The sequence below is a fragment of the Podarcis melisellensis genome, assembly GCF_964234715.1.
Source record: "Podarcis melisellensis genome assembly, chromosome: 8".
Classification (NCBI taxonomy): domain Eukaryota; kingdom Metazoa; phylum Chordata; class Lepidosauria; order Squamata; family Lacertidae; genus Podarcis; species Podarcis melisellensis.
In genome coordinates this window covers 25,700,115-25,712,578 of record NC_138540.1, presented here as the reverse complement: position 1 = coordinate 25,712,578, position 12,464 = coordinate 25,700,115, and the positions used below count along the sequence as shown (strand labels likewise).

General features: G+C 43.5%; 1 protein-coding gene and 1 long non-coding RNA gene across 3 annotated transcripts in view; one reads left to right on the top strand and one right to left on the bottom strand.

Moving 5' to 3' along the window:
- LOC309377024 overlaps positions 1-12,464 on the top strand; it is a 78,414-nt gene that overhangs the window by 42,170 nt on the left and 23,780 nt on the right. The gene's annotated exons all lie outside the window — the stretch shown is intronic.
- LOC309376854 (arylacetamide deacetylase-like 4) lies at positions 1,822-11,915 on the bottom strand. Of its 2 annotated transcripts, none has more exons than XM_081923757.1 (4): positions 11,793-11,915; positions 8,680-8,896; positions 7,501-7,564; positions 1,822-5,743 (listed from the first exon to the last, which is right to left on the bottom strand). In XM_081923757.1, exons 1-4 carry the CDS (start codon positions 11,910-11,912, stop codon positions 4,963-4,965), a joined length of 1,182 nt encoding a protein of 393 aa, XP_081779883.1. In that variant the 5' UTR covers positions 11,913-11,915; the 3' UTR covers positions 1,822-4,962. The 2 variants fall into 2 exon arrangements, with proteins under 2 accessions (XP_081779883.1, XP_081779882.1); XM_081923756.1 differs by having other exon boundaries at positions 11,636-11,882.

Genomic DNA, 12,464 nt, shown 5'->3' with positions numbered 1-12,464 from the left:
AAAGAGGAAGGAAAAATATATGAAAATAACAACAAGAGATGTGGAAAAACAATAAGAAAGGACTGGATAGTACTGTGAACATCATAAGGTTAGATTTGTGGACATTAAAACAGCAGCAAGAAGCAAGAAGTTGATTGGATCCCCTTCAGAACATGAAATATGGGTACCCCCAACAAAAATTTAAAATTCGGCTGTGTAATTTGGAATTTATGTAATTTGGTTTGATTTGATGTGATTGGTCGGTTAATAAAAAATTATTCAGAAAAAACCCCAATATCCTTCTCTCTCCTCCTCACCCCCCCCCCCCCGCATTTCAAAAGGCCATTGAATGTTAACTACCCAAAGGCCTGCTTATAGAGAAATGCTTTCAACCCACTGAAAGGAATGGGCACATGTAACTTAAGTTCAGCTATCTATTTAACAAGATTTGTACCATGCTTGATTGTTGAAACCACTAAGCATATTTTACATTTAGCATAAAATACACTTGGAAATTATATCTCACAAGAAGCTAAAAGCAAGCTGATTCCAAATATGAAGAAAACCAGTAGTTTGAGTTGGGAAAAAATGTTTAAAACGGCATTTGTAAAAAAAACCCCAGAATCTGTTAGGGATTGTAGGACAAGACCTGCCAAGAAAAACAAAGAACTTATTTATGTATGCGACAACAGCGGCAAGAGTCTTGATAGCACAAGGATGGAAGAATGAGGAAATCCCAATGAAAGAACAGTGGCAAGAAAAATTGATGAGCTACTCAGAGCTGGCTAAATTGACATACAAATTGTGGGACAAGGACAATTGCGACTTTAAGGAAGAATGGGAGCTTTTTACAATTTATCTAAAAAGACAACAAAATGAATTGGACTCCTTGGCAGGTTTTGAATAAACATACACAAATTTATTGGTTGATAACAGTAAGGATATGTATAATTTTATAACATGCAGAGAATAATCTGTGTTGAGAAATCAGAGAGAGAAGCTGAGGGAAGTCATGGGAGGCAAGGCAGTTTGAAGGAGGGTGGGGAAAAGGGGGAAAATAATGAATATGATATGTTTTGATAATTTGTTATGTTGAAATTGTTAATAAAAACATTTTTAAAAAAAAGATAAAGAAAACCAGTAGTTAAAAATGTACATTATCCAAAGAAGAAAATAACACTTGAAAATAGTAAAGCTAAAGGGACCCCTGACCATTAGGTATAGTCGTGGCTGACTCTGGGGTTGCGGTGCTCATCTCGCTTTATTGGCCGAGGGAGCCAGCGTACAGCTTCCGGGTCATGTGGCCAGCATGACTAAGCCGCTTCTGGCGAACCAGAGCAGCGCACGGAAATACCGTTTACCTTCCCGCCGGAGTGATACCTATTTATCTACTTGCACTTTGAGCTGCTAGGTTGGCAGGAGCAGGGACTGAGCAACGGAAGCTCACCCCGTCACGGGGATTCGAACCGCCGACCTTCTGATCAGCAAGTCCTAGGCTCTGTGGTTTAACCCACAGCACCACCCGCATCCATAACACTTGAAAATACACGTTGGCTTAACACATTTGAGTAATTGTGATAGGTCCAGTTTGAGTAGGACTGAATTGGATATGGCCCGTTTTGCTTTACTGTAACCCACTTTGGGATTATTTTACAATCATTGAGTCGGAAGGGACCACCAAGGTCATCTAGTCCAACCTCCCGTAATGCAGGAATCGTTTGCCCAGCGTGGGGCTCGATTCTGTGACCCTGAGATGAAGTCTCATGCCCTACTGACTGAGCTATCCCAGACAAAAAGCAGGAAACAAACAAACAAATAAATAAAATCAAGCAAGATAAAAGATCAGTTTAAAGAATTATAAAGAGTTTATTGATATACAAGCAAATTAGTCCATTCATTTGCTGCATTTGTTGCAGCAGTTAAGAACCCACAGTTCCCACAAAGTAGCAATCTTACTCATCCTATTAATCACTGGTTTAAATTGCATTTCCCAATGCTAGTCCCACATATGTTTCCCAAACAATGGTGCAACTAATTTAATTTAATTCGCAAAGGCAGGCATTTGTTTCTTCACACTGTTGTCTGAAAGCAGAAAGGTTCACAGAATTGCAGACCCTGAGAGTCATCTAGTCCAAGTCCCTGTAATGCAGGAATGAAAGGATTATACCAGTGGTCCTCAAACATTTTTCTGTTGGTCGCACTTTCAGAATAAGAATTTGCTCATGCAAAACCAATCTTTTTATTGGTTAGAAATATCCTGGAAACAAAAAGAAAAATCTCCTAGCAGTGTTTGATTTCGAAAAGATACAGCATCTCTCCATATTCTTCAGCTAAACAAAATTATTTTGATACTACACTATACTACACTGAAATATTTAAATGTTTATTTGATCGTTCTTCACCCCCCCTTCTTCTGCCCGGACACTGAGGTCCAGCACCGAGGGCCTTCTGGCGGTTCCCTCACTGCGAGAAGCCAAGTTACAGGGGACGAAGCAGAGGGTCTTCTCGGTAGTGGCACTCGCCCTGTGCAACGCCCTCCCACCAGATGTCAAAGAGAAAAACAACTACCAGACTTTTAGAAGACATCTGAAGGCAGTTCTGTTCAGGGAAGCTTTTAATGTTTAACAGACTATTGTATTTTAATATTTTGTTGTAAGCCGCCCAAAGTGGCTGGGGAAACCCAGCCAGATGGGCGGGGTATAAATAATAAATTATTGTTGCTATTATTATTCCTGACATCCTCTCTTGCCACACCACACTTTGAGAACCACTGGATTATACATTAGCGTTTGCAGGTAGGCTCAGATGCTCAAGGCAGGCTTAGGACTGATGGATGAATAGCTTATCCCATGCTACCTTAAAGATTCCCAGGTGATCACCTTTTTTAGCCCAGTCAACATCAGAGGCACAGTGGGTGGTGACACAAAGGAAAGCTTTTTCTGAGTCCGCTCCTGTGTTGCAGAATTCCCTCCCCGAAATGCTCTTAGACCGGTTTGTTCATCGTTATCCTTCTGCTGGCAGGCTTATCCTTCTTGTTCCAAGAAGCCTTTGGAAACTAAGGAGCAGACAATGCTAACTGCCAGGCTGCTGTCAGGCCAAGTTATAATTTGATTGCTGGTTCTAAATGTGTTCTTTATGTACATTATTTTAATTATTGCTTATAACTAGCTTGTTTTTATTGCTTTGTATTTTATAATGTTTTTCATATGTTGGAAGCTTCCTTGAATCCCACTTTGGGAGAAAGGCGGATAGGAATATGTTAAAGAAATAAATCGGTGGCATAACTAAGGGCATTTTAGCCAGGAATTTTGCCCGGGGTGAAGCCTTCAGAAGGCGCCATAGCTGCTCTCAGCCTCCCAACTATTTTACTGTCTGGGCTTCTCTTCTGCCCTGTCTTCCCTTCTCAGGCACCCTCCCCTGCGACTCCTATTCACCCCCCAAATATCCTGTTGGATATTTTGTGGCTTAAATTATGTTGGAAACCAATAAAAATTGTGTGTATTCAAATATCATATTGCCTACTTTTTATGCCCTTCAAGAACAAACTTGTTGAGCTGTGTGTGTGTGTACATGTGCATGCAATCACACATGGGATAGTGCTGATCTGAGTCTTTGACCTAGGTGAAAGAAATCCCTGTTTTGTCCCTGAATAAATAATGCGTTGTTTGGTTTCTATTATGTTAGCTCAGAGTAGGCAAGATGGCAGACAAATTTGTCTACCTGGGTTCCACCATAACCAGCAACCTCTCCATCGATGTTGAACTGGACAAGCATATTGGCAAGGCAATTATGGCAATGACTCACCTCTCCAAAAGGGTATGGGAGAATATGATACTAACATCCAATATCAAGATGAAGGTCTACCAAGATATAATAATAATAATAATAATAATAATAATAATAATAATAATAATAATAATAATTTATTTATATCACGCCCATTTGGCTGAGTTTCCCCAGCCACTCTGGGAGGCTCCCAATCGAGTGTTAAAAACAATGAAGCATTAAATATTAAAAACTTCCCTAAACAGGGCTGCCTTCAGATGTCTTTTAACGATAAGATAGCTGCTTATTTCCTTGACATCTGAAGGGAGGGTGTTCCACAGGGTGGGAGCCACTACTGAGAAAGCTCTCTGTCTGGGTCCCTGTAACCTCATTTCTCACAGTGAGGGAACTGCCAGAAGGCCCTCAGCGCTGGATCTCAGTGTCCGGGCTGAATGATGGGAGTGGAGATGCTCTTTCAGGTATACAGGATCGCTTGTGTGTTGAGCATGCTGCTTTATGGAAGTGAGTCAAGCAATGCCACACCACCTTCCACATGCACTGTCTCAGGAGGATTTGGGGTATCACATGGCAGGACAGAGTCCCAAACAAAGTTGTGAAGGTTGGCTACATCAACCCAGCCGTGTGATAATCCCTTGCAGACAACCACAGTGCCTGGAGACAGACAGTGCCTGGAGACAGTGCCTGGAGTCAGGTTGTGTCCATAGCAGTGACCAGAGGATGAATGTTCCCTGGGAGGAGCTCAGAGAGAAGAAACACCATGGTGTATCTACAGCAGCACAACCGGATGCCTCCATCTGGCCCAGATGCAACAAAACATGTCCCTCCTGCATCGGTCCCTACAGCCACAGCAGGCACTGCGACCTTCCAACAGTTTGACCTCACAATCAAAGGCACACTCTTCCATTGTCTCCCGAGACAGATGTATGCCAACAATTTGGTTTCTATTATGATAGCCCTACTCGGAGTAGACACACTGAAATTGGTGAGCATGACTAACTTAGGTACATTCATCTCAATAGGTCTACTCTGTGTTGGATTTAATTGGATACAACCATTTGTACTACACCATTTGTTTAGGGTTTTTTTTTGGTGAGTGGCAGGGGGCCTTAGCCAACACCATTTCTTTAGAGATGTAATGTGGGCTCAACATTTCAGGAGAGCGTGGGACAAGACAATTTGTTTCCTTGTCCCTTTGCCCTATAAAGATTTGACAAATTCCACTACACTTTCCGCAATCTGATCTGCTGTCGGAAATGACAGATACCCATAGCCGAAACAAACGGCCACCGCATGAAAGCCATTTGCAAGATGGACCCATTTTACAGACACACCATTGTCCTCTAACCGCTTCTTGTACAGAAGCCCGTCATCCCTAAGCACATCAAACTCACAGGTCAAAATGTATGTCTGTGGAAGCTTGCAGATGACAGCATCTTCAGCAAAAAGTGGTGAAAACGTCAACTCCAATAGTTGTTTCATTTCTTCATACACCTTAGGTTTAAATTTATATATTTTGGGGTCTTGCAGTTTGTAGCCTCTGACTTTGAATTCTTCAGGAATGAGGTCTCCATTTACCCATTTCTGGTACTTCAGTCTGATATGCTCAGGAACATGGCAGCCTTCCAGGACATCATTCGCAAGGCAAGTATTCTTATTCAGGTAAAGGCATATATAATGGCCCACCATCTGCCTGAACAAGATAGGCACCTGGCTGTTCTGCTGATAGGAAGGCAGGTTGAAGTCCATTCCCTGCAGTGCTGGATAAATCAACATCTGGGCATGAACCTTGGGGAGATCTTTTCTGTCCACCAGCAACTGGCAAAGCCGGGTGGCAAAATTGGCCCCACAGCTGTCCCCCCCAACAATAATACGGGAGGAGTCCACATGATAATCAGCAACATTCCTCATGAAGTACACAAGGGCCCTGAGACATTCGGCATACTGGTTTGGGTAAGGGTTCTCTGGACCAAGCCCATACCTGGAGAGAGAAAAAGGGGAGTCATTGCATCTTATCATATGTGCAGAAGAATTATTATCCTGTTTTCAATTGGTGGTACAGGTAAAGGGACCCCTGACCATTAGATCCAGTCCTGGCTGACTCTGGGGTTATGGCGCTCATCTCGCTTTATTGGCCGAGGGAGCCGGCATACAGCTTCTGGGTCATGTGGCCAGAATGACTAAGCCGCTTCTGGCGAACCAGAGTTGCGCACGGGAATGCCGTTTACCTTCCCGCCGGAGTGGTACCTATTTATCTACTTGCACTTTGACGTGCTTTCGAACTGCTAGGTTGGCAGGAGCAGGGACCGAGCAATGGGAGCTCACCCCGTTGCGGGGATTCGAACCGCCGACCTTCTGATCGGCAAGTCCTAGGCTCTGTGGTTTAACCCACAGCGCCACCCGCGTCCCTTTCAATTGGTGGTAGAGGTACTGAAATTAGAACTAGGGGCTGATCCTCCAAGAGCAGTGCAGCCACGGGCATGGAGGTGATCTTGAGTACTCAGAAACATTTGGTCTCTCTTTTAAATAAACATCCTGGTTCAGAAAACATACCATGAACCCAGTAAAGGGGGGGGAGGTAAAGTACCCCTGGACGGTTAAGTCCAATCAACGGTGACTATGGGGTGCGGCGCCCATCTCTGCTTTCAGGCCGAGGGAGCTGGCGTTTGTCCACAGACAGCCTTTGGGGTAATGCGTCCAGCACAACTAAACTGCTTCTGGAGCAACAGAACACTGTGACGGAAACCAGAGCGTACGGAAACGCCCTTTACCTTCCCGCCGGAGCGGTACTTATTTATTTACTTGCACTGGTGTGCTTTCAAACTGCTAGGTTGACAGGAACTGGGATAGAGCAACAGGAGCTCACTCTGTCAAGAGGATTCAAACTGCCGGCCTTCCGATTGGCAAGCCCAAGAGGCTCAGTGGTTTGGACCACAGCGCCACCCGCATCCCTAGTAAGGTCTGGCGAAGGCACACATGTTCCATTTTTAAGCTATGAAATAGAAAACCTTGGTGTGAGGAGGGAGATGAAGACAGGCTAGAGAGCAAGTTTGATGGTCACAGCTGGCTCTTACAAGGTAAGAGGTAAAACATGGAGAAAGGTTTTTCTCCCTCTCTTGTGACGCTAGAACTCGTAGACATTCAATGAAGCTGAATGTTGGAAGGGCTCTTCACGCAGTGCATAGTTAATCTACGGAATGCTATCCCACAGGAGGCAGTGATGGCCACCATCTTGGATGGCTTTAAAAGAAGATTGCACAAATTAATAGAGGAGGGGGCTATTGAGGGCTACTCTCCAAGATGTCTCCACTCTGCTTCCATAGTTGGACGTAGCAATGCTTCTGAATAGGACTTGCTGGAAGACCCACAGAAGGCCAGAGTGCTTTTATATCCTCAAATCCTTCTTGCTGGTTCCCACAGACATCTGATCGGCCACCTCACCAGAGTCAACCTACACATGAGGCTGGGTGAGATGGCTGCCTCAGGTGGCAACCCTGAAGGGGCAGCAAACCCATTCCTGCACGCAGCTTTGCCGCTGGTCTCCCTTGTCTCTAGGGGGACTAGCAACAGATCTCTCTGGAACGCTTCCCCTATTGCTGAGGAGAGCAGGGGAGACTCCTTTAGCAGCTTGCATCCCCATCGCAGGTGCAGCAATGGGTGTTTCGCCACAGGTGCTGCAATGCCTTGGGTTTTAAGAGCATAATCAGGGAGCAATGGCAAGATGGAAATGGCACTTACCTAACAGCTACAACCACCACTCCACATTCCTTGGCAATATGCCGCAATAATCTTTCGTAGCCCTCTAAAAGTGAGACAGTTCAATACATACAAAGTCAATCAAACCAACTATATCCCCTTAAAGAGTTTTCAGAGAGATGCCCAGGTGATGTCCTAAAGCGAGGGGTGGGGTGGGGATCTTTTATTCTCAGCCCAGGTCCTAGATTCCCTCTTAGGAAACTTTCTAGGAGGCAGCCCTGTTTAGGGAACTTTTTAATGCCTCATGTTTTAATGTATGTTTAATCTTTGTTGGAAGCTGCCCAGAGTGGCTGGGTAAACCCAGCCAGACGGGTATGTATGTATGTATGTGTAAATAAATAAATAAATAAATAAATATTATGATAATAATAATTATTATTAGAGGGCAGATGCTAAGGGTGGTGGGGAGGGCCTGATGCAAACATCCAACAACCAACTAAACGAACAAATTAGGTGGAGAAATGGACAAAGATCTTACAGCCAGAGTTAGACTTGGAGGTCCATGGAGATAGTCAAGCAGGAAGCTTCATCACAGTTCAGGACACTTAGGATCATGGAACTGTGCAGTTGGAAGGGACCATGAGTGTCATCTAGTCCAACCCACTGCAGGAATCTTTTGCCCAACATGGGACGTGAACCCGTGACCTTGAGATTAAGAGTCTCATGCTCTACTGAGTGAGCTATCCCTGTATATTTGAGGAGAGCATGGAGCAGAGCAAGGGAAAGATGTGGCCTAAGGAGAGGGTGTGTGGGTTAGTGATAGGCAGTCGAGAAGTAATATGCTTCTACAAAAGCAGGGCAGACAAGCAGAATATGCAGGGTGTGAATGAATCATAGAATCACAGAGCGGGAAGGGATCCCAAGGATCACTTAGTTCAACCCCCTGCAAAGCTGGAATCACAGCTAAAGAATCCCTGACAGACGGCCATCCAACCTCTGTTTTAAAACCTCCAGTGGAGAGAAAGAAAGAGTTGAACCTTAAGGGTAGGTCGCAACTTTTTCAGCACACCTCTGCAGCTCCCCCCCCCCCCAACTGAAAAAACTAAATCACCCAAAAATGTAGCACAGCACTGATGGGGTTTCATTTTCGTTTTGACCTAAAAAGAACACTCTGTAATTTTGTTTGCTCAGTCGTCATCTAAAGAAGCCTTTTTTTCTTACCAGGACTTCCAAAGACACCAGACCCTCCATGAATAAAAACAAAAGCTTTCCTTTTCCCAGTAGTTGTTTTCTTAGGCTGATAAACCCTGACCGGCACCTCGTCAAACTGCTGGTTCTGAATTAGAAGGGATGCATCCGGGGAGAGTGGGAATCCATTTGCTACAAGTCTCAAAAGATCCAAAACAGAGAACAGTCCCAGTTTCTTCCCAATTGCTCCCTGTTTGCAAAAAGAAAAAAAAAAGATGTGAACTATTTGTTTGAGAAGGTCTGATGACTATAGAGTTGCAATAAATGGAACTGCCGCTGCTGCAACATCTACATGGAAAGTTGGGAGAGACTCTGGAAGGAAGACATCAAAATTACAGCATGTTATGATTTAACATGCAGGTGGCGCTGTGGGTTAAACCACAGAGCCTAGGACTTGCCGATCAGAAGGTTGGCGGTTCAAATCCCCACGACAGGGTGAGCTCCCGTTGCTCAGTCCCTGCTCCTGCCAACCTAGCAGTTTGAAAGCACGTCAAAGTGCAAGTAGATAAATAGGTACCGCTCTGACAGGAAGGTAAATGGTGTTTCCGTGCACTGCTCTGGTTCACCAGAAGCGGCTTAGTCATGCTGGCCACATGACCCGGAAGCTGTAAGCTGGCTCCCTCGGCCAATAAAGCAAGATGAGCGCCGCAACCCCAGAGTCAGCCACGACTGGACCTAATGGTCAGGGGTCCCTTTACCTTTACCCTTTTATGATTTAAAAGAAAATTGCATGAAAATGCTTTCCAGGTGGCATCTAATGCCTGTTAAGCTTGCCAAAATGTTCAGATCTAAGACAAATGCTTGCTGGAAATGCAGGGAGGCTGAAGGCACATGGATCCACATGTGGTGGAACTGTAAAAAGATCAGACAATTTTGGGAAATGATTTATAATGAGCTCAAGAAAATGTTCAAATGCTCCTTCCCTAATAAACCTGAATCCTTCCTGCTAGAAATTATGGGTAATGAAATCTCCAAAAAGTTCAGGAGAGTCTTTATGTATGTTATAGTTGCTGCTAGTATGCTAACTGCAAAAGGATGGAAGGGAGAGATTCCATCTAAATTAGAATGGCAAAACAAAATAAGAGAGTACGCTGAGCTGGTGAGATCAGAAAGGTTAAGAGATGTTACAGATGAAAAATGTATCCGAGAGTGGGATACATACAGAGTATATGTAAAAGAACACTCAAAAAATCAATTGGCAGGTCTTGATTTAGCTTTGATGTGTAACTAGGTTAATTTTATAAAATAAAATTTATAGTAAGTCAAATAACATAGAGAAAGTAAAGTTTAAGTGTGTATTTAAGGAACTTAATTTGGGAATGCAAGGGGAAGATTGGAGGTCTTGTCAAATCTACAAAAGCAAATATTAGTTAAAGAATGAATAATTGTTTATTTGTATTTCTCATTTTGCCTGTAACATCTATTGCATATTTCCATTATAAAGTTTTCAACCAATAAAGCATAAAAAAGAGTTGCAATAAATGGAAAACTGAAACAAGCAGAATCCTGTTTGTGTTTTGCCATCAACTTGCCCTCCCTTTCATTTCCATTATACAAATCAAATTTGGGGAGCCAGTGGCAGGATTTCAACTCAGATCAGTTGCAGCCAGCATGGCTGAAGGTTGCAGATGATAGGGGTTGTACTAAACAGGTAAGGTGACAGGTAAGGACACAAGAAGACTAGCTCGCTGGTTCATCCGGTCCTCTATCTTGTTCTGGAGAGTTGTAGTGGGACCACAATACGTGGTCAGAGGGAGAAGAGGGAGCAGAAGAGGTGTCGGGAGCTGAAGAGGTAACAGGGTTTGGTGAGCAGGAAGAGTCCAGAAGCAGAGGTAGAAGCAAAGGCTACAAGGGAGGGAGGCCAAGCAGGCTGCTGAAGAAGACAGTGAGTCTTCCCCTCCTGCTGCAATCAGCTTCCCTCTCCCCTGGTTTCCCAGGACCAGAAGAGGTATGAAGAGAGCAGAGCAGAGACAGATAAGGCAATGGAGTCTCAGATTGCTTGAGAAGGACCTGGGTGGGGGAAGAGACTTAGGGATCTGTGGGAAGGCAGGGACCTTCAGTCCTCACAACAACTCTTTGGGGAAGAGTTGCTGTGCTCACTTGGCCTCCTGAGCTATTTTGCTTCTTTGAATATTTTTTTTTATATAAATATTTATTGGAGTTTTTAATAAAAGAAATACAGAAATAATAAACAACATTATTTTGTTTTTACAAGATTTCATAACATCTTTAGGCTTCCTCACATCTCCCGCTCCCACTTACATCATTAATAAATTTTTATCAAGCAAATTATCATCTTATTTTCAATTTTATAACCACTTATTTGAATACCATATAATAGTTCTCCTACAAATTTTATTTCTCTTAATCTCTCTTATCATCAAATTCTAATCCAATTTAGTGATGGCCAATTATTTATAACCAAGCATCCTTCTTAATATTCCACTAAATCACAATATTTCTGTAGATAAGTCTTGAATTTCTTCCAATCTTCTTCGATCCTTTCTTCTCCCAGGTCTCGGATTTTGCTTCTTTGAATAAAGAGGATTAACTTCACTGACACTAAGAATGAGCAAATGAGCTCAAAAATATACATGAAGTTTTTTTGAAAACATTTCTAAAAAGAACAAGCAAACATGCACCAGAAACTGAGGCAAAAGTAGAGTGAAGTTAAGATTGGAAAGGTGAGAAAACAAAATTGACAGTCCCTCCCATTCCAGTTCAGACCAAGAGTACATCTAGTTCAACCCTACCCTGCTAATGTTCTCAAATAGTTAATAGGCACGGGTAGACTTTCCCTGACCCTGGAGGCTATAATACCATTCCGCAATAGGCTTAGGAGTGCAGGAATCTTTTGCCCAACGCGGGGCTTGAACCTATAAATCTGAGATTAAGAGCTTCTGAGTACTCAGAATTAAGGAAAACTTACCAGAGGGAACAAGGAGATGAATATAATATGACAAAGATGGAGCTTTAATGGCTGGTCAATTCCAGGAGGCAAGACAGCTTGGGCAAAGTGGATGACAGTGGAGACCAGAAACAAGGCTGGATAGATGCAAACTATAACAAGAGCAGATGCTATGAACCTGCCAAAGGACATCCTTCCACTTTGCTGTGGGCAAAGCAAAGGCTGTGGTTATGGCAGCTCCTCCTGCCGTGTCAACCAGTTGATCCTTTATGTAGGCGATGAAAGAGCTTCGACACATATTTGTCATAGGGCAAAAGGTCTGGTGGACAAATTAGAATGACAGTATCACCCTGACTCCACCTCTGCCCATGATGCAAAACACCCATATGACAACAAAGAGCTGCTCATCAATAAATCAAAGGAGGTTGCAATGGGGAGCAAGTTAGATAGGGGAAATGGACTTCATTTCTAAGGAAATTAATATTCCAAACTTTATTATTTATTAAATTTGCACTCATATGTTTATATAGAGAAATAGACAGAGATATGAAGAGGGCAGGGATGGGGAACTTGTGGCCCTCCAGATGTTGATGGACTACAACTCCCATCGCTCTTGGCCATGCTGGCTGGGGCTCATGGGAGCTGAAGTCCAAAATCATCTTCAGGGACACAGATATTGCTCATCCCTGCTTAGTCTAGAAGAGTGTTTCCCAGACTTGGGTCTCCAGCTGTTTTGGGGATACAATTCCCATCATCCTTGGTCACTGGTCTTGCTAGCTAGGGATGATGGAAGTTGTAGTCCAAAAACAGCTGGAGACCCAGGTTTGGGAAACACAGGTCTAGAAAGTGT